General features: G+C 43.6%; 1 protein-coding gene across 2 annotated transcripts in view; it reads left to right on the top strand.

Moving 5' to 3' along the window:
* The first annotated feature begins 11,088 nt into the window (after window positions 1-11,088).
* Window positions 11,089-24,684, top strand: part of rars1 (arginyl-tRNA synthetase 1) — a 49,972-nt gene continuing 36,376 nt past the window's right edge. Inside the window, exon 1 of one of the 2 annotated variants that reach the window (XM_072264018.1) lies at window positions 11,089-11,214. In XM_072264018.1, the coding sequence (XP_072120119.1) occupies window positions 11,170-11,214 (45 nt within the window). In that variant the 5' untranslated portion in view covers window positions 11,089-11,169. Of the gene's footprint in view, window positions 11,215-14,643; window positions 14,788-24,684 lie in introns of those variants that run through there. The other variant, XM_072264017.1, reaches the window with a different exon arrangement.

The raw sequence follows: 24,684 nt of genomic DNA, 5'->3' as shown, positions 1-24,684 counted from the left end.
CTGCCTTTAAAGAGAGTGAACCCTCGCAAGGCGGAAGGTCCCGATGGAGTACCTGGTAAGGCTCTGAAAACCTGTGCCAACCAACTGGTGGGATTATTCAAGGACATTTTCAACCTCTCACTGCTACGAGCAGAAGTTCCCACTTGCTTCAAAAAGGCAACAATTTTACCAGTGCCTAAAAAGAATAACATGAACTGCCTTAATGACTATCGCCCGGTAACACTCACATCTACAGTGATGAAATGCTTTGAGAGGTTGGTCATGACTAGACTGAACTCCTGCCTCAGCAAGGACCTGGACCCATTGCAATTTGCCTATCGCCACAATAGGTCAATGGCAGACACAATCTCAATGGCTCTCTACACAGCATTACACCACCTGGACAACACCAACACTCATGTTAGGAAGCTGTTAATCGACTATAGCTCAGCATTTAATACCATCATTTCCACAATTCTGATTGAGAAGTCGCAGAACATGGGCCTCTGTACCTCCCTCTGCAATTGGATCCTCAACTTCCTAACCAGAAGACCACATACCTGTGTGGATTGGTGAAAACATATCCTCGCTGACGATCAACACTGGCACACCTCAGGGGTGGGTGCTTAGCCCACTGCTCTACTTTCTCCATATACACATGACTGTGTGGCTAGGCATATCTCTAAAATACCATCTATAAATTTGCTGACGATACAACCATAGGACAGGAGTAAGATAAGCCAACTAGTGGAGTGGTGCCGCAGCAACAACCTGGCACTCAACGTCAGTAAGACAAAAGAGCCGATTGTAGACTTCAGGAAGGGTAAGACAAAGGAACACATACCAATCCTCATAGAGGGATCAGAAGTGGAGAAAGTGAGCAGCTTCAAGTTCCTGGGTGTCAAGATCTGAGGATTTAACCTGGTCCCAACATATTGATGCAGATATAAAGAAGGCAAGACAGTGACTATACTTCATTAGGAGTTTGAAAAGATTTGGTATGTCAACAAATACACTCAAAAACTTATTTCAATGTACCGTGGAGAACATTCTGACAGGCTGCATCACTGTCTGGTATGGGGGCGGGGGGAGTGGGGGCTACTGCACAGGACCAAAAGAAGCTGCAGAGGGTTGTAAATCTAGTCAGCTCCATCTTGGGTACTAGCCTACAAAATAACCAGGACATCTTCAAGGAGCAGTGTCTCAGTAAGGCAGTGTCCATTATTAAGGACCATCAGTACCCAGGGCATGCCCTTTTCTCACTGTTACCATCAGGTAGGAGGTACAGAAGCCTGAAGGCACACACTCAGCGATTCAGGGGCAGCTTCTTCCCATCTGCTATCTGATTCCTAAGTGGACATTGAACCCTTGGACATTACCTCACTTCTTTTTAAGTATATAGTATTTCTGTTTTTTTGCACAATTTGTAATCTATTCAATACACGTATCATATGTGAAGACTTATACTGAATAAGATTTATTAATTTATTATTTTTCTTCTATTTTATGTATTGCATTGAACTGCTGCTGCTAAGTTAACAAATTTCACATCACATGTACTGATAATAAACGGGATTCGGATTCTGATACCAAATGAAGAACAAAGCAGATAAATTAAAGGCATCCATTAGTCTTGCGAGACCATGGATCTGCGCGTGGAAACTCTTCACTCTCCAGGGCGCAGGCCTGGGCAAGGTTGTATGGAAGACCAGCAGTTGCCCATGCTGCAAGTCTCTCCTCTCCACAACACCAATGTTGTCCAAGGGATGGGCATTAGGACCCATACAGCTTGGCACCAGTGTCGTCGCAGAGCAATGTGTGAATAAGTGCCTTGCTCAACACGTTCCTTCAGCTGGGGCTCAAACTCACGACCTTCAGGTCGCTAGTCCAATGCCTTAACCACTTGGCCACGTGCCCAGCGGATAGCACCCCTGATTAAATTATAGAATTTGGCAGAGAGGGATTTCTGACACAGCTTCATTTCCTCCCATTGGGGCAGAGAATGACTGATAGGAGACCGCAGAAGCATTATAAGTCTCACCATCTTTAAGAAAGCAGGCAAGTCATCCTGCAATCTGCCATGGGAAAAGTATCTCATTTACTTTCAGAGGGTGCAGCCTGCCAGTTGCTTAGATGCTTGCTTTTCCCTGAATCAGTGTGGATTCCATCTATTAGAATGTGACAATTACCACATGACAGCTCAGAAAGAAATGCAGAAAGCAGAATTAACAAATATGGCCTTTTTTGAAAAGGAAAAGCCATTGCCTCTGTTGTTCATGAAGGTATTTTCGGGAATCCACCTCAAATGTTGCTGCCTTCAGAAATTTACTTTCATTCTATGTCCATTACTCAATTATTCTAACCGATGTTTCTACCAGAGGCCCATCCTATTGCAGAATTAGCTCAAGCAAGGCTGTGACATCATTTCTTATAAGAAACATTGACAAATTGGTTCATTGTTGTTTCATGTACTGATGAACAATACAGTGAAAAACCTATCTTACATTCATACAGATCAAGTTATGAGAATACTGCCTTGAGGTGGTACAAAGTAACAAAATAACAGAACATAGAATAAAGTGCTACAGAGAAAGTATAGTGCTGGTAGACAATTGAGAAGAGGGTTATAATATTTAACCTTCATATCCATTAAAATTCCCACCTGAATAAGAAAAATCTGCAGGAAAACACATCCATAATTCCCTCCACTCTGTCCTTGGTCATCAGGCATTAGTATGCATACAACATTTATATTCACACTCAGAGGTAAATTTCCAAGCCATTACTAACATCTTCACTGAAGTTTAGAATAGAATGCACCTCACACAAATCTGCAAAACAATTCTAGCTCTGTTATACAACACTATCCCTCAACAAATGTATACATATATATTGATGGAACCTCTCCAGCGATTTGAAGTAGTCCATGTCCCTTTTATATATATTATCTTTTCCCATCAATACAAACTAAATCTTTGTTCATTTCAAGGATAATTGAACCAATGCAAGTACTTACTCATTAACAGTTGGTTCCAGTGGCCAATCTGTGTCAGAATCACCAGAATCCGAATCAGGTTTAGTATCGCTTGCTTATATTGTGAAATTTGTTGTTTTTGTCACAGCAATATACATTTAATAAAACTACAGTGAGAAATATATATACATATCATACACACATACACAGTACTGTGCAAAAGTCTTAGGCAAATATGTACAGCAGAGAGCCAGTTCATAAATCTGGCGTAATCAAAGGATGTTGGGAACACCAAGGGTGGAATGTTGGGAACACCAAGGGTGGAATGCTGTAGGAGGGGTGGCAAGGGTGCAGATATACCCAGCTGAGACACCAAGCAAGGTCATTAAATTCCCAGCAAATGGTTTATTGATAATTTCAGAATGCCTCTCTGGTGCATCCTACTCCCACCCTCTCCCTGCCCCTTTTCCCCACCATGATTCCCCTCACTTCCAAACCTCAGTCCGCAATAGAGACACATATCAGAATCAGATTTATCATCATTCATACTGGGTCTTTCAGCTTATTGTGCACCTTCTCCCTTGTAAAAGTAACTGCACTCAGTTCTCTTCCTTCACACACTACAACATCTGGCGCAGTGCTAGTCTTCCACAGTGAAGACTGATGCATCGCGGGAGAACAAGAAAGACCAGAAGCAGTGGCCGTGTGCCCAGAGGCACAGAGCTCGGAAAAAGCAACACAGACTTCTAACACCATAAATCAGTGAGTTGTTTTGTTATGTCTCCCCTCCCCTCTCGCTGTGAGACAGGGGCACCTCTTTTTCCCTTATTAAGGAAAGAGAGCCTTATGTATGTTGAATTCTGGGTGAACGAGCAGTCTTTGGGGTACTGCAAGTCTGTGTCCTTATTGATGCTTTGCTGCACACTTGAGTGATTGGTGGAGTGTGCCGATGCTTTTTTGTTGGAGAGGGGTTTGTTGCCTTGGGTGGTCATTGCCTTGCTGCTGCTGGTGTGTGGGAGGGGGGTACTTTGGGGTTCTAACATTTAGCTGTCACATTCATTATTTGGGGCAATAAAATCCTCTGTTTTCGTGGATGTTTGCGAAGAAAAAGAATTTCAGGATGTATATTGCATACATTTCTCTGACATTAAATGTACCTATTAAAACACTCATTTAGTTCATCGGCCATCTCCTTGGACGCTGTTATTATTTCTCTGTTATCCACTCTCATTTCTATTAAAAAACATACTAAAAAAAGCTTTTACCGTCCACTTTTGATACTGTTTGCAAGCTTGCTTTCATATTTCATCTTTTCACCTTAAGGATTCTTTTAGTTGCTCTCTGTAGGTTTTTAAAAAGCTTCACAGTCCTCGATCTTCCCACTAATTTTTGCTTTGTTGTATTCCTTCTCTTGCTTTTACATTAGCTTTGACTTCCCTTGTCAGCCACAGTTGTACTACTTTGCCATGAGTATTTCTTTGTTTTTGGAATACATCCGTCCTGCACCTTCTTCATTTTTCCTAGAAACTCACGCCATTGCTGCTCAGCAATTTCCTTTACCCCACTGAAATACTGCTACCTCAGACTTTACTTTCTCCCTATCAAATTTCAAATTGAACTCAGTCAGATTGTGATCACTGGCTGCAAATGGCCCTTTTACCTTAAGCTCCCTAATCGCCACTGGTTCATTACATAACACCCAATCTAATATAGCTGATCCCCTAGTAGGCTCAACGACAAACTGCTCTAAAAAACCATCTTGTAGTCATCCAACAAACTCTCTGTAGAGATCCATCACCTGATTTTCCCCAAATCGACCTGCATGTTAAAATCTCCCATGATTATCAAAACATTTCCCTTTTGACTTGCCTTTTCTATTTCTTGTTATAATCTGTTGTCCACATGAAAATAAATCCAAAATCTTCTGAAAGCCTCCATGATTTATGAAATCACCCATTTTGAACTTCTCTTTCTCTCTTTGAGGGGACTTCTATGAGATCCTCTCTCACTACTCAACCTCTGATTTCTCAACCTACTATTCTCTGCACTTCAATCACGTTCTTACCCAGATTTGTTACCACAGTCTTTCCCTGAGCAGTTCGCTTTGCAAACATCTTGTCTTTGTGTCTTCTAGTGTTATTTTCAGGCTGACCTGCTCATTTCCTCCAGTAGCTTTTTAAAAAACTCTCCGGACCAATTCCCACACTGGGATGCAGTTCTGGTCATCTTAACAGACTCCTCGATCTGCATGATTGGTTTCAGACGCAAATGCAGAGTGCTGGACATTGGTTTCCTTGACAATTTTAATCTGTTCTGGGAACGCGCCACGTTTTTCAAACACGATTGTCTTCACCCAGTCTGGGCTCAGGGATGCTGTCTGTAAACAATTTCCTTTGAACTCGGGCAAACCTGTGTGAATGACTACTGTATTTACAATCAATGGCATGTATGATCCTTCCCCAACTACTTCCTCCTCACCGTCCAACAATTCTGTAAATGTTGTCCAACCTATTCAGACCATTGTCATTGGAAGGGCCCCCAGATTGAACGACCTTATTAAAAACACATTAACAGAAATAACCCTCTAAACTTAAAATCTGCTTCCCCGTCGCACCTCTCCAATGTACTGTTTAAGATAGCTCGTGCAAATATGAAAACCCCTTCAAATAAGATCTTTACTTTAAATGATTTTATTACCTCTACAGACCCTGATTTTATGTTCCTAACATAGGCCTGGTAAAAGTCAAATGAATACAGCCAGTTATGTGAACTGTGTCCCCAACTATGATGGTTTCTGTGTACAGTACCAAGGTCTGGTGGACGATGTGGCAGACTTACCACTGTATTCAAAAGCGTTTTAGGTACATTCTACTGTGTGGCCGCAATTTTTTAAAAATTTTGAGGTGCATATGTTTAAAATTTGTGGCAGGATCCTACATTATCATTTATCGCCCTCCTGAATTCAAATACTGTTTTCTCTCGGAATTTTCATCCTTATTGTATTGAACTGACAGGATTCTTACTCTGGCGATCTCATATTCATTACTGATCTCTCAAATACGAACTCTGTTACAGCTGAATTCATGACCTTACTAGACAAACTAGATATTTTTAAGGAAAAACACTGCTTCTTTAACGCCGCTAAACGCTCTGCAAGAAGGGACAATTTCCCCAAGATAATCACAGAGAATAACGGCAAATCAAAAATATTGTTCTCAACTATAAACTGACTGCTGAACCCTGCCCTAACCTACAATGTCCTCAAACATCTGGCAAAGTAACTTTCATTGGCAAGAGTACAGCAACACATACTGGTAACCTCTACAGCAAGCTTGTTTAAAAAGTCGGAAACCGTGTCAAATTATTTCCACGTCAAACATTTCCGATTCAGAACTCTTTAAGATTGCAACAAGGACTCACTCCACCCAAATCGTCGTTGACTCCTCCTAAGGAGCCGACGCAAATAGGCAGAACCAGACTCTCCATCTGAGCGGCAGAGACGACGAGAGAAGTATTGTGCGCTAAAGTTGGTCATTTTCGAGTTTCTCTTTTCGAGCTGTCGGGAGACTCCCGGGACCATCCAGTTAGGATAAGAACCGTGACAGCCCTAGTCTCTCTCTCGGCTCGACGAAATCCGGAGTGGTTTACTTTACCTACTGTCTCGAGAGGAACATCAGAACGCCCTTGGACCCTTCGTTGACTCCTATGCTGTGGGAAATTTCTTCAATGTTGTGCTGGCCAGACGTCTTAAAGTGCCTTTTCCTATTTTCACCACAGCTCTGGATGGGACCATTGGTCCCGGGCGGGGCAAATTCGCGTGTAGAATCTGTTCAACTTTATCTTATTCGCTCCCCTGAGGTTCCACTCACTGTCGGTGATCCTCGGCTGGTCGAGTTGTCTGGTTCCTTCAGGACATTTTGAACCCGAAATGATAACAGACTTTTGTAGTTTTCATTGTGATCGCCCTGGGCCGCCAGGAGCCAACTATAGTGCTCTCATGCCCTCCCCGTGCCCCCAGACCTCGGTGCCCTACGTCGGGGGAAGAGGGTGTCTTGTCATGAATCTTCTGGATTAGCGGAATCCTCAAGTACACCTGACCTAGGTACTCTGTCAGCTGACTTGTTTTATTTATTAATTGCTCCCTGAAGTTTTATTTCGTGCTGTGTACTGTATTGGTAATTGTGGGTTTCTCGCGCTACCTCGTACATTTAAGTTTAGCGCGCTGAGCCCTCGTCGCTGAGTCTTGAAGTAGACTGGCCATAGTGCATTAGAAAGCTTTTCTTTACAAGAACAGGTCATTCAGCCCAACAAAGTATGCCAAATTCCTATTCATGTTGTGTTAAAATAACTATCGAGTTTAGATTTGAAACTCTCAACTACGCAACTAGGTAGTTTGTTCCTTGTGTCCACAACTTGCTGTGTAGAGCAGGAAGCATTTCCTTAATCTGAAATCTCCCTTTAACCAGTCTCCACCTATGGCACCGTCTCCATGATGATGGATTAATTTTGCAGCTGGCATCCACTTTACTTATATCCTTAATGATTTTGAACGCGTCTGTCATGTCTCTTTTCATTCTACATCTATTGAGGCTAAAAAGATTGAATTTTTTCCCCCAGTCTTTCTTCGTAGCTCAAGCCCAATAGACCTGGAATGAGTAGTCGCCCTTCTCTGGATTCCGTCCAGTGCCTTCACATCCCTCACACACGACGGAGGCCAAAATTGTACACGGTATTCAAGGTGTGGTCTCACAAGCACATTGTATAGATTAAGGAGAATGCCTTTTAACTTGAACTCCACAGATCGCGTATATATAGCCCAACATTCTATTAATTTTCCTAATTGCTTCTGTGCATTGTCTAGATGTTGATAGTGATTAGCCTATCAGACTGCTCAAATCCTTCTCATACAGAGCACTTTCTAACTCAAGAACTACCCCCCGATGGAAAATTTACATCTAATATTTTTACTTCCTACATGTAATATTTTACATTTACTTATATTAAATTTCATCTGCCATTTATATGCCCACATCTGAATTTTGTTTAGATCTAACTGTATTGATTCTGTTGCCTGAATATTATCAGCCCGTCTCCTAATTTTGTGTCATGAGCGACCGTTACTAGTTTATTTGTTGTGTACTTACCCGAATCATTAATGTAAATTAAAAACAGCAGTGGCCCCAAAACCATTCTCTGTGGAACCCTACTCTTAGCATTTCTGAGGCATGAAAATGATCCTCTCACCATACTCACAACACGCTGGAGGAACTCAGCAGGTCAGGCAGCATCCGTGGAACCGATCAGTCAACGTTTTGGGCCGGAACCCTTGGTCAGGACTGAAGAGGGAGGGGGCAAAGGCCCTTTAAAGAAGGTGGGGGGAGGGTGGGAAGGAGAAGGCTGGTAGGTTCCAGGTGAAAAACCAGTAAGGGGAAGGATAAAGGGGTGGGAGAGGGGAAGCAGGGAGGGGATAGGCAGGAAAGGTGAAGGAGGAATAGGGGAAAACACAATGGGTAGTAGAAGGAGGCGGAACCATGAGGGAGGTGATAGGCGGCTGGGGGAGGGGGCAGAGAGACATAGGGATAGAAGAAGGGAGGGGGAGGGAATTACTAGAAGTTGGAGAATTCTATGTTCATACCAAGGGGCTGGAGACTACCTAGATGGTATATGAGGTGTTGCTCCTCCAGCCTGAGTTTAGCCTCATCATGGCAGTAGAGGAGGCCATGTATGGACATATCTGAAGGTAGGTACACTCAGAATGTTGTTAGGGAGGGAATTCCATGATCTTGACCTAGTGACAATGAAGCAACGGCGATATGTTTCTAAGTCAGGATGATGAGCAACTTGGGGGGGAATTTCCAAGTGGTGGTGTTCCCAGGTATCTGCTTTTCTCGTCCTTCTAGATGGCAATGGCCGTGGGTCTGGAAGATTCTGCCTTAGGAACTTTGGCGTGTAGTTGCAATGCATCTAGTAGATAGTACTCACTGCTGCAACTCTCCCTTTTGCAGCGGTGACGGTGCAACTGATATTTGGTCGTCCCGAACCCGACATCTAAACCAAGCACCTCTGTAGGTGAAAGCCAGCGTGATGGCTCCTAAATTTGACTCCAGTGAAATTAAAATTGTGTACCTCAGATGTACGAGGGGAGGTGAAGTTGGTACAACTTCGGCTTTGGCTCCCAAGATTGCTCTGTTGGGTCCATCTCCCAAGAAAGTGGGTGATGACATTAACATGACTATGAGTGACTGGAAAGGCCTTCATATCACAATCCAGCTGACCATCCAGAACTGACAGGCACAGATTCAGGTTGTCCCATCAGCTTCTGCCCTAATTAGCAGCTTCAATGACTACAGACCGGTGACATTGACCTCCCACATCATGAAGACCCTGGAGAAACTTGTTCTGGAGCTGCTCTGGCCTATGGTCAGACCACACTTAGATCCCCTCCAGTTCGCCTACCAGCCCCGAATAGGAGTTGAGGATGCCATCGTCTACCTGCTGAACCGTGTCTACCCCCACCTGGACAAGCCAGCGAGCACAGTAAGGGTCATGTTTTTTGACTTCTCCAGTGCGTTCAACACCATCCTCCCTGCTCTGCTGGGGGAGAAGCTGACAGTGATGCAGGTGGATGCTTCCCTGGTATCATGGATTCTTGATTACCTGACTGGCAGACCACAGTACTTGTGCTTACAACACTGTGTGTCCGACAGAGTGATCAGCGACACTGGGGCTCCACAGGGGACTGTCTTGTCTCCTTTCTCTTCACCATTTACACCTTAGACTTCAACTACTGCACAGAGTCTTGTCATCTTCAGAAGTTTTTTGATGACTCTGCCATAGTTGGATGCATCAGCAAGGGAGATGAGGCTGAGTACACGGCTACGGTAGGAAACTTTGTCACATGGTGTGAGCAGAATTATCAGCAGCTTAATGTGAAAAAGACTAAGGAGCTGGTGGTAGACCTGAGGAGAGCTAAGGAACTGGTGACCCCTGTTTCCATCCAGGGGGTCAGTGTAGACATGGTGGAGGATTACAAATACCTGGGGATATGAATTGACAATAAACTGGACTGGTCAAAGAACACTGAGGCTGTCTACAAGAAGGGTCAGAGCCATCTCCATTTCCTGAGGAGAATGAGGTCCTTTAACATCTGCCGGACGATGCTGAGGATGTTCTACGAGTCTGTGGTGGGCAGTGCTATCATATTCGCTGTTGTGTGCTGGAGCAGCAGGCTGAGGGTAGCAGACACCAACAGAGTCAACAAACTCATCTGTAAGGCCAGTGATGTTGTGGGGATGGAAATGGACTCTCTGACGCTGGTGTCTGAAAAGAGGATACTGTCTAAGTTGCATGCCATCTTGGACAATGTCTCCCATCCACTACATAATGTACTGGGTGGTCACAGGAGTACATTCAGCCAGAGACTCATTCCACTGAGATGCAACACAGAGCGTCATAGGAAGTCATTCCTGCCTGTGGCCATCAAACTTTACAACTCCTCCCTTGGAGGGTCAGAGCCCTGAGCCAATAGTCTGGTCCTGGTCCTGGATTTATTTCATAATTTACTGGCATAATTTACATACTACTATTTAACTATTTATGGTTTTATTACTATTCATTATTTATGGTGCTACTGTAATGAAAACCAATTTCCCCCGGGATCAATAAAGTATGACTATGACTAATTATCAAAGCTCTGAGGGAACCACCCGGCGACGGAAAGAAAAAAAAGAAACCTAATTTGATGAGGACTAACCAGTCAGGACGGAGGGACGGAATACAGGAGTATAAAAACCACTGGACTAGATGTGTCCAGGCATTATCCCAAAGAAGCTAGAAAGTTTGTCGTCGAAACGTGGGTTAAAATCGGTAAGCCCGAGAAGAGTTTATTCGTACTGAAGAAATATTTAAGTTAATTAATGGAACCACAGAAAGGAGTATTTACTTAAGTTATAATTTAACCTTGTTTTATCTGAAAAGGTTGTGATTAAATAGTGGTTTGCTGGCTGAAGGCTGGTTTTTAACCAACAGTTTCTACAATGTGTCAAGTCTTACCTGAGACCCGACGGCAGAGGGCGGGACTCCGGGGGTTCAGGTGGCGCTGCAGCGACGTTTAGGCCTCCAATCCACGGGCGGCGCTGTGGGTCATCGCTGAGGCCGCGTGTCCGAGCGGCGGAAGGGAGCGGATAACGCATCGAGCGGCTGACAGCCGGTGAGACATGGCGAGTCTGGTTGGCAAATACGGGGCTCGCTTGCAGGAGCAGGTCAGTGAGCGGGGCCGAAACTGACAGCGTGCAGCCGCGGACTGTTAATGGCGTTTTAACCGAAGCCATGCCCCTCCGGCTGCTGGAATGGCAGGGTTGATCGGCCGCGAGGGGCACAGCGAAAAGTGCCGGATATGTTGCATCATCACCGGGGTAAAAACCATCCCAAAATGTTCTCAGGAGCATTAACCAAAAAATACGAGTCTGAGTCAGGTCAGGACCTATTGCAAGAGATCAGATGGCCGTGATGCAGCGTTTTGATCCGAAATATCGATGATTATTTATGCTTTCACTTGTGAATGCTGCTTATATGATGTTATGTGTCTGTAATGCTGCTGCAAATAATTCTTCATTGCACCTGTGTACTTGTGCCTATGATAATAAATTAGACTGGTTCCCATCCCCAACCGCCCCTCCCTCTCGTTGAGCTACTCCAGCGGCTTGCTTGTCGCTTCAGATCCCAGAATGTGCCGTCTTCTGGTGTCCCCAGATATCTAGTAAAGTTTTATAGAACATCTAAATGGAAGAGAAATATTCGAGCAGGATATTTCAGACTTTAGTGCTTTGATAGTAACTAAAAGCACACCGGCATTGCTTATGCAAGATCCAGTGGAGATCAGCGAGCAGTAAGGGACAGCTCAAGCCCATCTCAAGTCAAGCCAAGTTTATTGTCGTGCGCAGAAGTACAATGAAGTACAGGTACGAAGGATAACCCGCAGCGGCATCACAATTGGTGTTGACAACACAGAATATAAATTAGACTTAGGTTATCCATAAAATTATACCATGCAGTTAAAATAACCCTACAAAAGTTCATTGCAGTGCAAGTGGTGATCCATAGTTTTTCATTGCTGAAGAAGGATTAGGGCTGAGGGGGTAAATTCAAGAACTTGATAGTTATAAGAAAGTAGCTGTTCCTGAAGCCAGTGGTGTGTGACTTCAGGCACGCCACCTGCCTGACAGGAGCAGCAAGAAATGGGTTTGACCTGTAAGTTGGGGGAACCTTGAAAATAGGTGTCTCTTTCTTGAGGCAGCACCTCCTGTAAATGGTGGGGAGGGACTGTGATGGACTGGACTCCATCCAGAGCTCTGCAGCCTTTTGCATTCCTGTGCGTTGGAATTTACTGTACCTGACCATGTTGCAGCCAGTGAGGATACAGAAGTTAATTGGAGTATTTGGTAGCATGATAAATCTCCTTAAGCTTCTAAGAAAGTAGAGATGTTGAATATTGAAAGGCCTGAATAGAGTGGACTAAATAGAGGGGATGTTTCCAATAGTGGAGGAGAAGACAGCACAGCCTTAGAATACAAGGACATGCCTTTCGAACGGAGATGAGGCATTTCTTTCGCTTCAGGGTGGTGAATTTGGAATTCTTTGCCACAGACAGCTCCAGAGGCCAAGGCATTGGGTATATTTAAAGCAGATAGGTTCTTGATTAGAAAGGGCCACAAGGATTATGGGGAGAGGACAGGAGAATTGGGTTAAGAAAGATGATAAATTATCCGTGATTAACATCAGACTGGATGGGTCAAATGGTCTAATTCTGCTCCTGTGTCTTATGGTCTTCCTCATGATTGCATCATAGAACATAAACCAGTACAGTACAGTACAGGAAGTCCTTTTGGTTCACGATGTTGTGCCGAACCAATTAAATTAATAATCAAATGGCTAATTGTACTAATTTCTCCTGCCTACACAATTCCCATATCCTTTTCATTTTTCACACATTCATGTGCCTATCTAAACATCTCAACTCTCTAATGCTTCTGCCCCTATCACCACCCCAGGCAGGACATTCCAGGCACCCACCACGCTGTGTGTGAAACTTGTTCCTCACATCTCCTTAGAAATTACCCCCTCTCAGTTTAAATGCATGACCTCTAGTATTAGATATTTCAACCCTCAGATATTTTCTGTCTGTCTACAAGTGGTGATTGATAAGTTTGTGGCCTAAGGTAGAAGGCATCAATTTTAGAAAACGTAGCACATTTATTTTTCCTACATTTACACACTTAGTCCAGCAGTCATGGAGCATACGGATCCCTGCTTTGTAGAAGTTGGCATCTTGGACCTCCAGAGGTGGTCCACAGCAGGGGTGATAGATAAGTTTGTGGCCTAAGGTAGAAGGAGATGTAATTAACTTCAAACTTTCTGCATCTTCACTCAAAGAGTTGAGCTGCACGTGCATATAACGAGAGCTGTATAACTCATCTCCTTCTACCTCAGGCCACGAACTTATCAATCACCTTTCATGCATGTGCAGTTCAACTCTTTGAGTGATAATGCAGAAAGTTTAAAGTTAGTAACTCATCTCCTACCATAGGCCACAAACTTATCAATCACCCCGCTGTGGACCACTTCTACAAAGAAGGGATCCGTATGCTCCACGACCCCTGGACTAAGTGTGTATGTGTGTACGTTTAGGAGGGGACTACAGGTGTCCCCCACTTTTTGAACGTTCGCCTTACGAAACCTCACTGTTACGAAAGACCTACATTAGTACCCTGTTTTCACTTTCAGAAGGTGTTTTCACTGTTACGAAGAAAGGCAGTGCGCGAAAAAAATCAGCGTGCGATTAAAGGCAGCGTGCGCCCCAAGCAGCCGCTCTCCCCCGGATTCGGAACGGCATTGCTGAAACAAGTTGCATTGAGCAGCCGTTAGCAAAATGAGTTCTAAGGTGTTGGAAAAGCCTGAAAGAGTAAGGGTGTTACACTTAGGGTAAAACTAGACATAATTAAGCTTTTTGATCGTGGTGAACGAAGCAAGGACAAAGTGAGTTTGGCTTGTGGAAGTTGACAAAGATGATGTTGAGGAGGTTTCGGCATCCCATGATCATGAACTGATAGATGAAGAGCTGATGTAATTGGAAGAGGAAAGGATAATAATCGAAACCAAATGCAGAAAGTGAAGCAACTGCGTGAGATTTTCGCTGCAATGATAAAGTATGTCTTTAATTTTGAAAGGGTACGTAGGTTTAGGGGATATTTTCAGGATGGTTTGAGTGCTTACAAACAACTGTATGATAGAAAAATGCGCGAGGCTCAGCAATCAAGCACGCCTTCCACATCAGCCACAGCAGACCACGAACCTCGACCTTCGCCATCGAGGCGGGAAGTCATAGGAGAAGATGAGCTGCCTGCCCTGATCGACAAGATGACACCCCCGTGTCCCACCACCCCAACACCCGGGCCCCGGACAGATACTGTACCGATTCGCGAAGAACGCAGCGGTAGCCAGGAGGCACACAGCACATCTTAAAGAAAAAAGCCGAAATAAACATGCTAATTAATTAGGTGCCGCCGACATGTAATTGTCGGCCCAGAACAGAGGCGATGCGATCGGCACTGATCTGGGCTGACAATTACGTGCCGGGCAGCACCTAATTAATTAGCATGTTTATTTCGGCTTTTTTCTTAAAGATATGCTGGATGCCTCCTGGCTGTCGCTGCATTCTTCATGGCAATGTATCGGGTCGGCGGCCCGGAGGGTGGGGGCCACTGCGCCACCCAGCCTGCGACGACTCAGTCTATCACACCATCATCAATGTGCTCAGCGCTGTTTTCCCAATTCTGGTAAGTGATACTACACTGTACATACATTATTTCTACTTTATATAGGCTGTGTATTTTTACGTGTTATTTGGTAGATTTGGCAGCTTCATAGTTTAAAGGTTACTGGAGAGCGCGTTTATGCCAACGACGCTTGTGTGAGATTTTCGCTACAGAGATCTGTGCAGGCAATTGTTGTAGAGAAGTATTTCTACTTTATATAGGCTGTGTATTTATCATATCATTCCTGCTTTTACTATATGTTACTGTTATTTTAGTTTTATGTGTTATTTGGCATGATTTGGTAGGTTATTTTTGGGTCTGCGAACGCTCACAAAATTTTCCCATATAAATAAATGGTAATTGCTTCTTCGCTTTACGACATTTCGGCTTACGAACCGTTTCATAGGAACGTTGTACTTTCGGATGGCAGGGGAAATCTGTATGTTGAAAAATAAATGTGCTAGGTTTTCTAAAATCGACTCCTTCTACCTTAGGCCACGAACCTATCAATCATCCCTCATATACCTCTCATAATCTTATGAACTTCTAACAGATCCTTCCCCGTTAGCCTCTGCCACCCCAGAGAAATCAACCAAAGTTCATCCAACCTCTCATTTTAGCTCACGCCCTCTAATCCAGGCAATAGCCTGTTGGCACCCTCTTCCCTATAATAGGGTGACCAGAGCTGTATGCAATACTTCAGATGAAGCCTAACTAGAGTTTTATAAAGCTGCAACATAAATTCCTGACTTTTGAACTCAGTGGCTTTACTAATAAAGATAAAGCATGTCATATACCTTCTAAACCACCCTGTCAACCTTTGTAGCCACTTTCAGAGAACTATGAACTTGGCCCCCACCATCTCTCTGCTTATCGGCACTATTAAGGACCTTTTTCCTCCTTTTCAGTGTGCTGACTCTGCATTTGACCTACCAAGGTGTGACACTTCACATTTGGCAGAGTTAAAGTCCATCTGCCCTTTCTCCACCCTTATCTGTTCTATATCCCTTTGTATTCTTTGCAGTCTTCTACAATGTGCTGGGCCCAGACAGGTCATCTGAAAGGAGAGACATGTGAGTAGAAAATTCCAGTGTTTAGGGCCTTGGTAGCAGTTAAACAAACCTGTACATTGGCCTCACAATATTAGCATCCGCTGTGCTTCCAAGGAAGAGGTTTCCCCTCCCTCTATTATTGATGCTGCCCTCACCTGCATCTCCTCCATTTCCCATACATCGCCGCTCACCCAATCTTCCTGCCATTGTAATAGTGACACAGACCCTCATGTCCTTACCTACCATCCCATCAGCCTCTGCATCCAACACATCATCCTCCGCAACTCCACCTTCTCCAAAGGGACCCTACCTCCCTCCCCCCCCCCCCACGCTGCCTTCCGCAGGGATCTCCCTCCATGATCCCTTTGTCCATTTGTTCCTCCCCACTAATCTCCCTTCCTGCAAGCAGCCCGGGTGCTACACCTGCCTATACACCTCCCCCACTTCCATTCAGGGCCGCAAACAGTCCGTCCAGGTGAGTGAACACTTTACCTGCAAACCTGCTGGGGTTGTCTGTTGTGTGTGGTGCAGCCTCCTCTACAATGATGAGACTCGTTGGAAATTTGGGGATTGCTTCGTTGAGCACCTTCGCACCATCCATCACAAATGGGACTTAGTGGCAGCCAAGCATTTTAATTCCGGTTCCCATTCCCGTTCTAACGTGTCAATATCTATGGCTTCCTGGTGCGAAGATGAGGCCACCCTCTGGGAAGTGATACCTGTGGAATACGGGGTTGGGGGGAAGGTAAAGATATGTTTAGTGGTCGGGTCCCTTTGGAGAAGGCAGAAGTTGCTGAGGATAATGTGTTGGAGCAACACCTTGTTTTCTGTCTGGGTACCCTCCAATCTGAAGGCATGAATATTGATTTCTCTTTCTGGTGAACAATTTCCACCCCCCACCCCTCTATTCCCCACTCTGACCTTTTACTTCTCACCCCAGGGCCCCTCCTCCTGCTCTTTCTCCTATTGTCCACTCTCTTCAATCAGATTCTTTCTTCTCCAGCTCTTGGCCTTTCCCACCCACCTGGGTTCATCTGTCACCTTCCAGTAAGCCTCTTTTCCCCTCCTCCCACCTTTTAATTCAGGCATGTCTCCCCCGCCACCTCAGTCCTGAAGAAAGGTCTCAGGCTGAAATGTCGAATTGTTTACTCTTTTCCATATATACTGCCTGTGACCTGCTGAGTTCCTCCAGCGTTTTGCCTGTTACACAGGGGTTGAACAGACCTGGTCTGAACGAACACATTTTTGAATGAAGCCAAGCTTACAGAGAAGGCAAGGTGTTGGAACAGTAAATTCTTGAGGTCACAAATAAGGGATTAAAAATTGAAAATGCTCAACAAAACAGGCAGCATCTGTGAAAAGAGAAATCTTGAAAGTTTAAGTTTCAGATCTGACTGTTCGAACTGCAGTGGAGAGAAAAACAAAGTAGTTTTCAGTAGCTGAGAAAGTGGTAGAGGGATAAATGGAACAAAGGAGACCAATTAGATTAATGAGGCAGTTCTAATATCAGTTAAAAACAAATTAAACTTTTTTTTGCCTTGGTAGTGTTAACAGTGAAGTGCAATTTATACTTCTGTGTCAAATGTACTCCGTAGGTATGGTGTAGCCGCATACCCTACGCTGTACTCTACGCCAAACCCTACGCTGTAGCCTAATGCACACCTCTCCCAAAATGTAACTACGCGTTGCAGCGATGCAGACCGTAACAACTGTGATTGGTCCGCCTGGTAGCATCGCATTTCCTCCTACACATTTCCGATTGCTGCTTCTTCCCCATCATTTCAGAATTGAGAGAGAAGAAACTCTTGTTTAACATTTGTTAGCTCCAACTCCAACATGATGCGCTCAGTTTCAATCGCCATTGGTTGAAGTACAGGAAGAAACTCAACACAGTGGCATAGAAACCCCACCGCCAACTAGCGTTTTGGCGGTGAATTGCAGAGCGATGCAGGGACACCAGCGCACAAGTATAAATGCTCACAACAGCGTAGGCCCTACACACAAGTATAAATCAGTCTTAAGGCTGTGCCTGTGCCTGGTAGACTTGAGAAACATTACAGGGGGAGAAATGTTAGACACACAAGGCCAGTTCTGATGCAGACAGAGAGAAAGTGAGTTACCTACAGTTGGAGAATTTGATATTGCTTCCAAAAGACTGTAGTGTTCCAAACATAAAAAATGTTATTGTCCTTCAAGGTTCCTTTGTGGGTGCTTGTAATAATTCAGGGAGCCATTCAAACATTTCAAAATGAGATCCTTCTGCTGCACTGAAAGAATAGAGGGGAGATGGCCTTTTCAAACAATCACTGGAACCAGAGTGGACTGCGTGGCCTATGAGCTGACAAAAATCATGGGTTTCATAAACTACAGAAGTAATGTTTGAATGAATTAATGAAATCATTGTAAGAAGAGTTCACTGAAGTTACGATCTAACCTTATTTGAAAAGGTTGTGATTAAATAGTAGCTAGCTGGCTGAACTAAAGTAGCAGTCAGCCGGAAGTTCAGGGTCACTCCGGAGGGCTGAATGCAAGTATTCTGGAAAATGCAGGGATAGATGAGAGTTTTGGCAACTGAGGAGAATTGAATTGGACAACGTTGGCAGCAGTGAAAATTGGTAGATTTAGGAATGGTGTGAATAAGTGATCCAGAGCTGATCCTGGAATGAAAATAAAACACAAAATACTGGAGATTTGATTGGATCCCTTAGTGAAAAATATTTTATATATGTGTATATATATTTTTAAATAAAGTGGGGGATAATAAAAACGTTATCGTACTGATTTGTAGAAATAGTTACATGGGGTGATTGATAAGTTCATGGCCTAAGGTAGAAGGAGTCAATTTTAGAAAACCCAGCACATTTATTTTTCAACATAGCCCCCTCCTACATTTACACACTTAGTCCAGCGGTTGTGGAGCATACGGATCTTGGACCTCCAGGAAGTGTCCACAGCAGGGGTGATTGATAAGTTCATGGCCTATGGTAGAAGGAAATGAGTTATACAGCTCTCGTTACATGCACATGCATGTCAACTCTGAGTGATTATGCAGAAAGTTTGAGGTTAATAACTCATCGGGCGTGATTGGTAAGTTCATGGCCTAAGGTAGAAGGAGATGAGTTATTAACTTCAATCTTTTATGCATAATCACTCAAAGTGTTGAACTGCACGTGCATGTAATGAGAGCTGTATAAAGGCTGATTTATACTTGTGTGTCAAATGTAACTGCGCATCGCGGCAGTGCAGACCACAACAACTGTGATTGGTCCACTTGGTAGCATCACCTTTCCTCCTGCACTGCAATAGCTTCCCATTGGCCGACTGAAGGGCAGGGAAGGAACTCTGGCTGCAATGCTTTCCAAAAAGCTTTACAGACCTCCGAAATTATGGAGGACACATTTCGCTTTTACGAAAAAAAGCGCTCGCCTTAAACTTGTTTACCCCAGGAAAGACTACCATGACAATGAAGCCTTACGTGGGCAGGTATGTGCGCATGCACGACGTGCCCGTATTGCAGAGCGGCACAGACACACCAACGCACAAGTATAAAATGCTCACAACGTGCGTAGGTCACTTGCGTAGGCTACGGCGTCGAGTTGACGCACAAGTATAAGTCAGACTTAACTCATCTCCTTCTGCCTTAGGCCACACATGTATCAATCACCCCTCGTATGTGTCATTGTCCATAATCAAATCATTTCAAGGGAAGGAAAGAAACACCAACACAAGGAATTCTGCGGATACAAAATGCTGGGGGAACCCAGCAGGTCAGGCAGCATCAGTGGAAAGGTATTAACAGTTGACATTTGGGACCACGAAGCCAGAATAAAGAGTGGGGAGGGGAAGGAGTAAAAACTAGAAAGTGATAGATGAAGCCAGGTAGGTGGGGAAGGGGGATGAAGTCAGAAACTAGGAGGTGAGAGGTGGAAAAGGTAGAGGGCTGGAGAAGAAGGAATTTGATAGGAGAGGAGAGAGCCATGGGCGAAAGGGGAGGTGATAGATGGGTGAGGAGAAGAGAGTAAAAGGGGAGCCAGAGTGGTGAATGGAAGTTGATGGAATGGGGAAACATTACTGGGTTAGAGAAATTGGATGTCCAAGCCTTCGGTTGGGAAGTGCCCGATGGAATATGAGATGTTGCTCCTCCAGCCTGAGAGTGGCATTGTGGCAGTGGAGGAGGCCATGGAATGAAATGTTGGTCTGGGAATGGTGATTGGAATTAATATGGTTGGCTACCGGGAAATCCTGCCTGATGTAAATGGAGTGAAAGAGCTCAACAAAGTGACCATCAATGTAGAGGAGGTCGCATTGGATACAGTAGACGATCCCAGATTGGCAGGTGAATTGTTGCCTCACCTGGAAGGACAGCGTGGGGCCCTGATTTGAGTTGAAAGAGGAGGTGAACGCACAGGTGCATTAATCCACTAATCCTAGGGTGCGGTTCATCTGGCCCAGGTGACTTATGTACCTTTATGTCCTTCAGCTATTTGAGCACCTTCTCCCTTGAAATAGTAACTGCACTCACTTTTCTTCCCTCACACCCTTAAACATCTGGCACACTGCTTGTGTCTTCCACAGTGAAGACTGATGCAAAATACTCATGTAGTTCATCTGCTATCTCCTTTCCCCCCCATAGTCTTTCTCCGGCCTCGTTTTCTAGCAGTCCAAATCCACTCTCATCTCTCTCTTATTTTTTTACATACTTGAAAGATCTCTCACTGTCCACTTTGATATTGTTTGCTAGTTTGCTTTCATATTTCACCTTCTCTCCAAATGATTCTTTTAGTTGCTCTCTGTAGGATTTTAAAAACTTCCCTATCCTCTGTCTTCCACTAATTTTTGCTTTTTTATATGCCCACCTTTTTGCTGAGAAAAGAGAAGCTGGCATTGGAGAGGGTCCAGAGGAGGTACAGGAGAATGATTCTGGGAATGAAAGCGTTAATATATGGGGTGCATTTGATGTCTCTGGGCCTGTACTCACTGGAGTTCAGTAGAATGGGGGGAGAAAGGGAGGGGTTGATTTCATTGAAACCTATCAAATATTGAAAGGCCCAGAAAGTGGGTGTAGAGAAGATGTTTCTTATAGTCTAGGTGACAGCACTGATTCAGAATAGAGGGGCGTCCATTTAGAAAGAAATGAGGAGGAATTCTTTTAGCCTGAGGGTAGTGAATCTTGAATTCATTGCCACATACTGCTGTGGAGGACAAGTCATTGAATATATTTAAAGTAGAGTTTGAATGATGAGTCACGGTGTCAAAGGTTATAGGGAGGTGGTGGGAGAAATCCTACAAAAAGTAGTGGATATGGCCCAGTCTATCATGGGTAAAGTCCTCCCAACCATTGAGCAAATCCACCTGAAACACTGTAGCAGGAAAGCAGCATCCATCATCAAGGTCCTTCACCACCAAAGACATGCTCTCTTCTGACTACTGCTATCAGGAAGAAAATACAGGAGCCTCAGAACTCACACAACCAGGTTTAGGAACAAGTTATTACCCCTCAATTATAGGCTGTTGAACCAAACGGGATAACTTTACTGAACTTCACTTACTCCATCATTGAAATGTTCCCATAACTAATGGACTCACTTTCAAGGACTCTTCATCTCATGGTTTTGATATTTATTGCTAACTTATTTATTATTGCTATTATTTCTTCTTTGTATTAGCACGGATTGTTGTCCAATGCACTCTGGTTGAACACCCTAGTTGGGTGGTCTTTCATTGATTTTGTTATAGTTATTATTCTGTAGATTTATTGAGTATGCCCACAAGGAAATGAATCTCAGGTTGCATATGGTAACATATATGTACTTTGATAATAAAGCTTACTTTGAATGGGATTGAGAGAGATCGTAAATCAGCCATGATGGACTGGCAAAGCAGACTCAATGGGCTGAATGGCCTAAATCTGTTCTTGTGTGTTATGGTCTTATAGAACTGCAGGTGACTGCAGCATTAATGATGAAGCAAGGGAAATCTCATTCTTTGAAAAAGAGGAAGAGCACCTCTGATTTTCCAGAAAGGAAAGCCTTATTCTGGGAACAGATACGGCAGAGATGAAGGAACTGTGAGAAAGAAATGGCATTTTTACAGGTGATAGGGTGGGCTATAGTCAAGATAGCTGAGAGTTTCCAACCTGATGGGATAAACATCAATTTCACAAACTTCTGACTATTTTCCTCATTCCTCTTCCCTCTTCTTACATTCTCCAATCTGGATCCCATCTTATCTCTTTTCTCCTCACCTTCCTATCAACTCTCCCTTCCCTTTCTCTCATGGTCTACCCTCTCCTATCAGATTCCTTCTTCAGCTCTTTACCTTTTTCACTTATTGCCTCCCAGCTTCTCATTTCATCCCGCTCCTCACACACCACCCCCCAACCTTCTTACTCTGGCTTCTTCCCCCTTCCTTTCCAGTACTGATGAAGGGTCTTAGCCCGAAACACCGACTGCTTATTTCTTTCTATAGATGCTGTCTGACCTGCCCAGTTCCTCCAGCTTTTTGTAGGAAATAAACACTTACTGTTTGTTGAATAACATATTGTATATCTTTATAGATAGGGTGACCCTTGATTCTTAAAAATCAACCCTTGATTCTTAAAAATGTAGTAGCCAGTGATTCGCATTTGATTTATAATTAGGGGAAGTTTTAGTCAAATTTTCAGGTAATGAAGTACCCCAAAGAGTAACAGGATTATAACTAAATGGTATGCTCATTGATAGGTTAAATGTTGGCCAAGCTGCTGAGAGATTAATTTAACCACAGAATATTAGCAAAGCATTGGAAAAGAAATTAAAATAACTTCAAAGTGACCCTGATCAACATATATTGGGCGTATGATTTTAATTTGTCAAAGGCCAGATATTTCTTGGTGGAACTTCTGTCAGATGGAACTCCAGAAAATAATTGAAAGGAAATCCCGTACAGAAGCAAAGCTGCAGCTATTGTAACTGAGCTTTGTTTTGACCTCAGTCTCTTCCGGCAGTGCATGTTTCTGAGGAAGCGGAATGATTGTTTTCAGTGTTTACTAGTGAGCATTGAAATTAAAGCCGTGAGAAAATTCACCATTAAAAATTTACTGTTCATTAACCTTTACACGATAAATTATATGGATAATATAACTTGCAACTATATGGTAATCTGTTTGTTTTACTCAGTTGGAAGATGGATGTGTGATGAAATCTCGTGTTTATGTTACACATTCTGTTCAGATTCCCGGGTGGTGGGTTGACCTAAAATACGAATAAGTCCAGCCCTAAATTCTGTTGGTGTTCTGTAGTGATATTTGCACCAAAGAAAATAATCTTAAACTTACTCACCCTTTCAAATAAATTCTGGGCCCAAAAGGAGCAGCTAAGATTTAATTGCCTTGTGCATTTTAATTGTTAGAAACTTCTCTACTTGTGTCAGACATTATATTGATTTCTGTAATGGCCCGGGGACCCAAAGGAACAAATGGATATGACCCATGAATGTTCATATAATGTTAAACATTATTAGTTAGTTGGCAAAAACCCAATTTAATCTTTAGAGGTCATAGACCTATGCAGAATTTAGCTTGATTATGTCAATATAGAAATAGTTTATGACTTCTATTTATCTTTCACCTAAAAATTGTCTCCATTTTGTAAATGTAATGCCACAAATTTTAATCCCTTTAATTGGATTGTTAAAATGCAGTTTAGTCATAGTCATACTTTATTGATCCTGGGGGAAATTGGTTTTCATTACAGTTGCACTGTAAATAATAAATAGTAATAAAACCATAAATAGTTAAATAGTAATATGTAAATTATGCCAGTAAATTATGAAATAAGTCTAGGACCAGCCTATTGGCTCAGGGTGTCTGACCCTCCAAGGGAGGAGTTGTAAAGTTTGATGGCCACAGGCAGGAATGACTTCCTATGACGCTCTGTGTTGCATCTCGGTGGAATGAGTCTCTGGCTGAATGTACTCCTGTGCCCACCCTGTACATTATATAGTGGATGGGAGACATTGTCCAAGATGGCATGCAACTTAGACAGCATCTTCTTTTCAGACACCATCGTGAGAGAGTCCGGTTCCATCCCCACAACATCACTGGCCTTTATCAGTTATACATATGTCACAAAAACAGCTTTGTCTAGCATTCTCCCATTATTAGTACAGTCTACTCCATTGTTATGGCATTTGTGTAATGAAAATTCACCCTTATGGAATTTACAAATCACTACCAAAATTTTGAGATACATAATAAAAACTTGTTCTTATGGAATTTATGCATTGGGAAAAAACTAATTAAATAAACATTGTAAACAGAGAACTGAACTCTTTTGCCAGGAATAAGTTCAAGTTTAATTATCATTCAACCACACAGGTGAATACAGCCAAATGAAAGTGTTCCTCTGGGGTCAAGGTACAAAACACAGTACCAACGGTTATACAGTCCATACAATTATAGCGGAAGAACGTACGGTTACAGAAAAAACTAGCTCAAGTCCCTCAGTGTCATAGTCTATAGACTGATGTATGTGTGTTTTGTCCTGGAGCCACGTTTCTGCAGAACAAACCCACAGCAGTTCCTCAACTCATGCAGGTGCAGCTGCAGAGGAATGTAATCCAGGTTGTCTTCCACCGAGTAAACGCTGGAGGGCAGCACCAATGGGAGGGGCAAACCTCCAACCTAGTACAGAATCCGGTGGCAAACAGACAACTCCGGCATCTCCTTCCCCGGCAGCTGCAACAGATGACCACCGAGGCAGGAGAGCCCGGCCTTCCGCGCTACAACTGAGGCCACGCTGCTCCCCCCTCCATCAGTCTCACAAAAGAACCAGTGAATTGGACTTCCAGTATTCTACATTACTAATGTCCAATAGGGTCTTGTGAT

The sequence above is a fragment of the Mobula birostris genome, chromosome 7 (genome assembly GCF_030028105.1).
Source record: "Mobula birostris isolate sMobBir1 chromosome 7, sMobBir1.hap1, whole genome shotgun sequence".
Lineage (NCBI taxonomy): Eukaryota > Metazoa > Chordata > Chondrichthyes > Myliobatiformes > Myliobatidae > Mobula > Mobula birostris.
The sequence above is the reverse complement of the archived record's forward strand: the minus strand, read 5'-3'. Positions and strand labels throughout refer to the sequence as shown.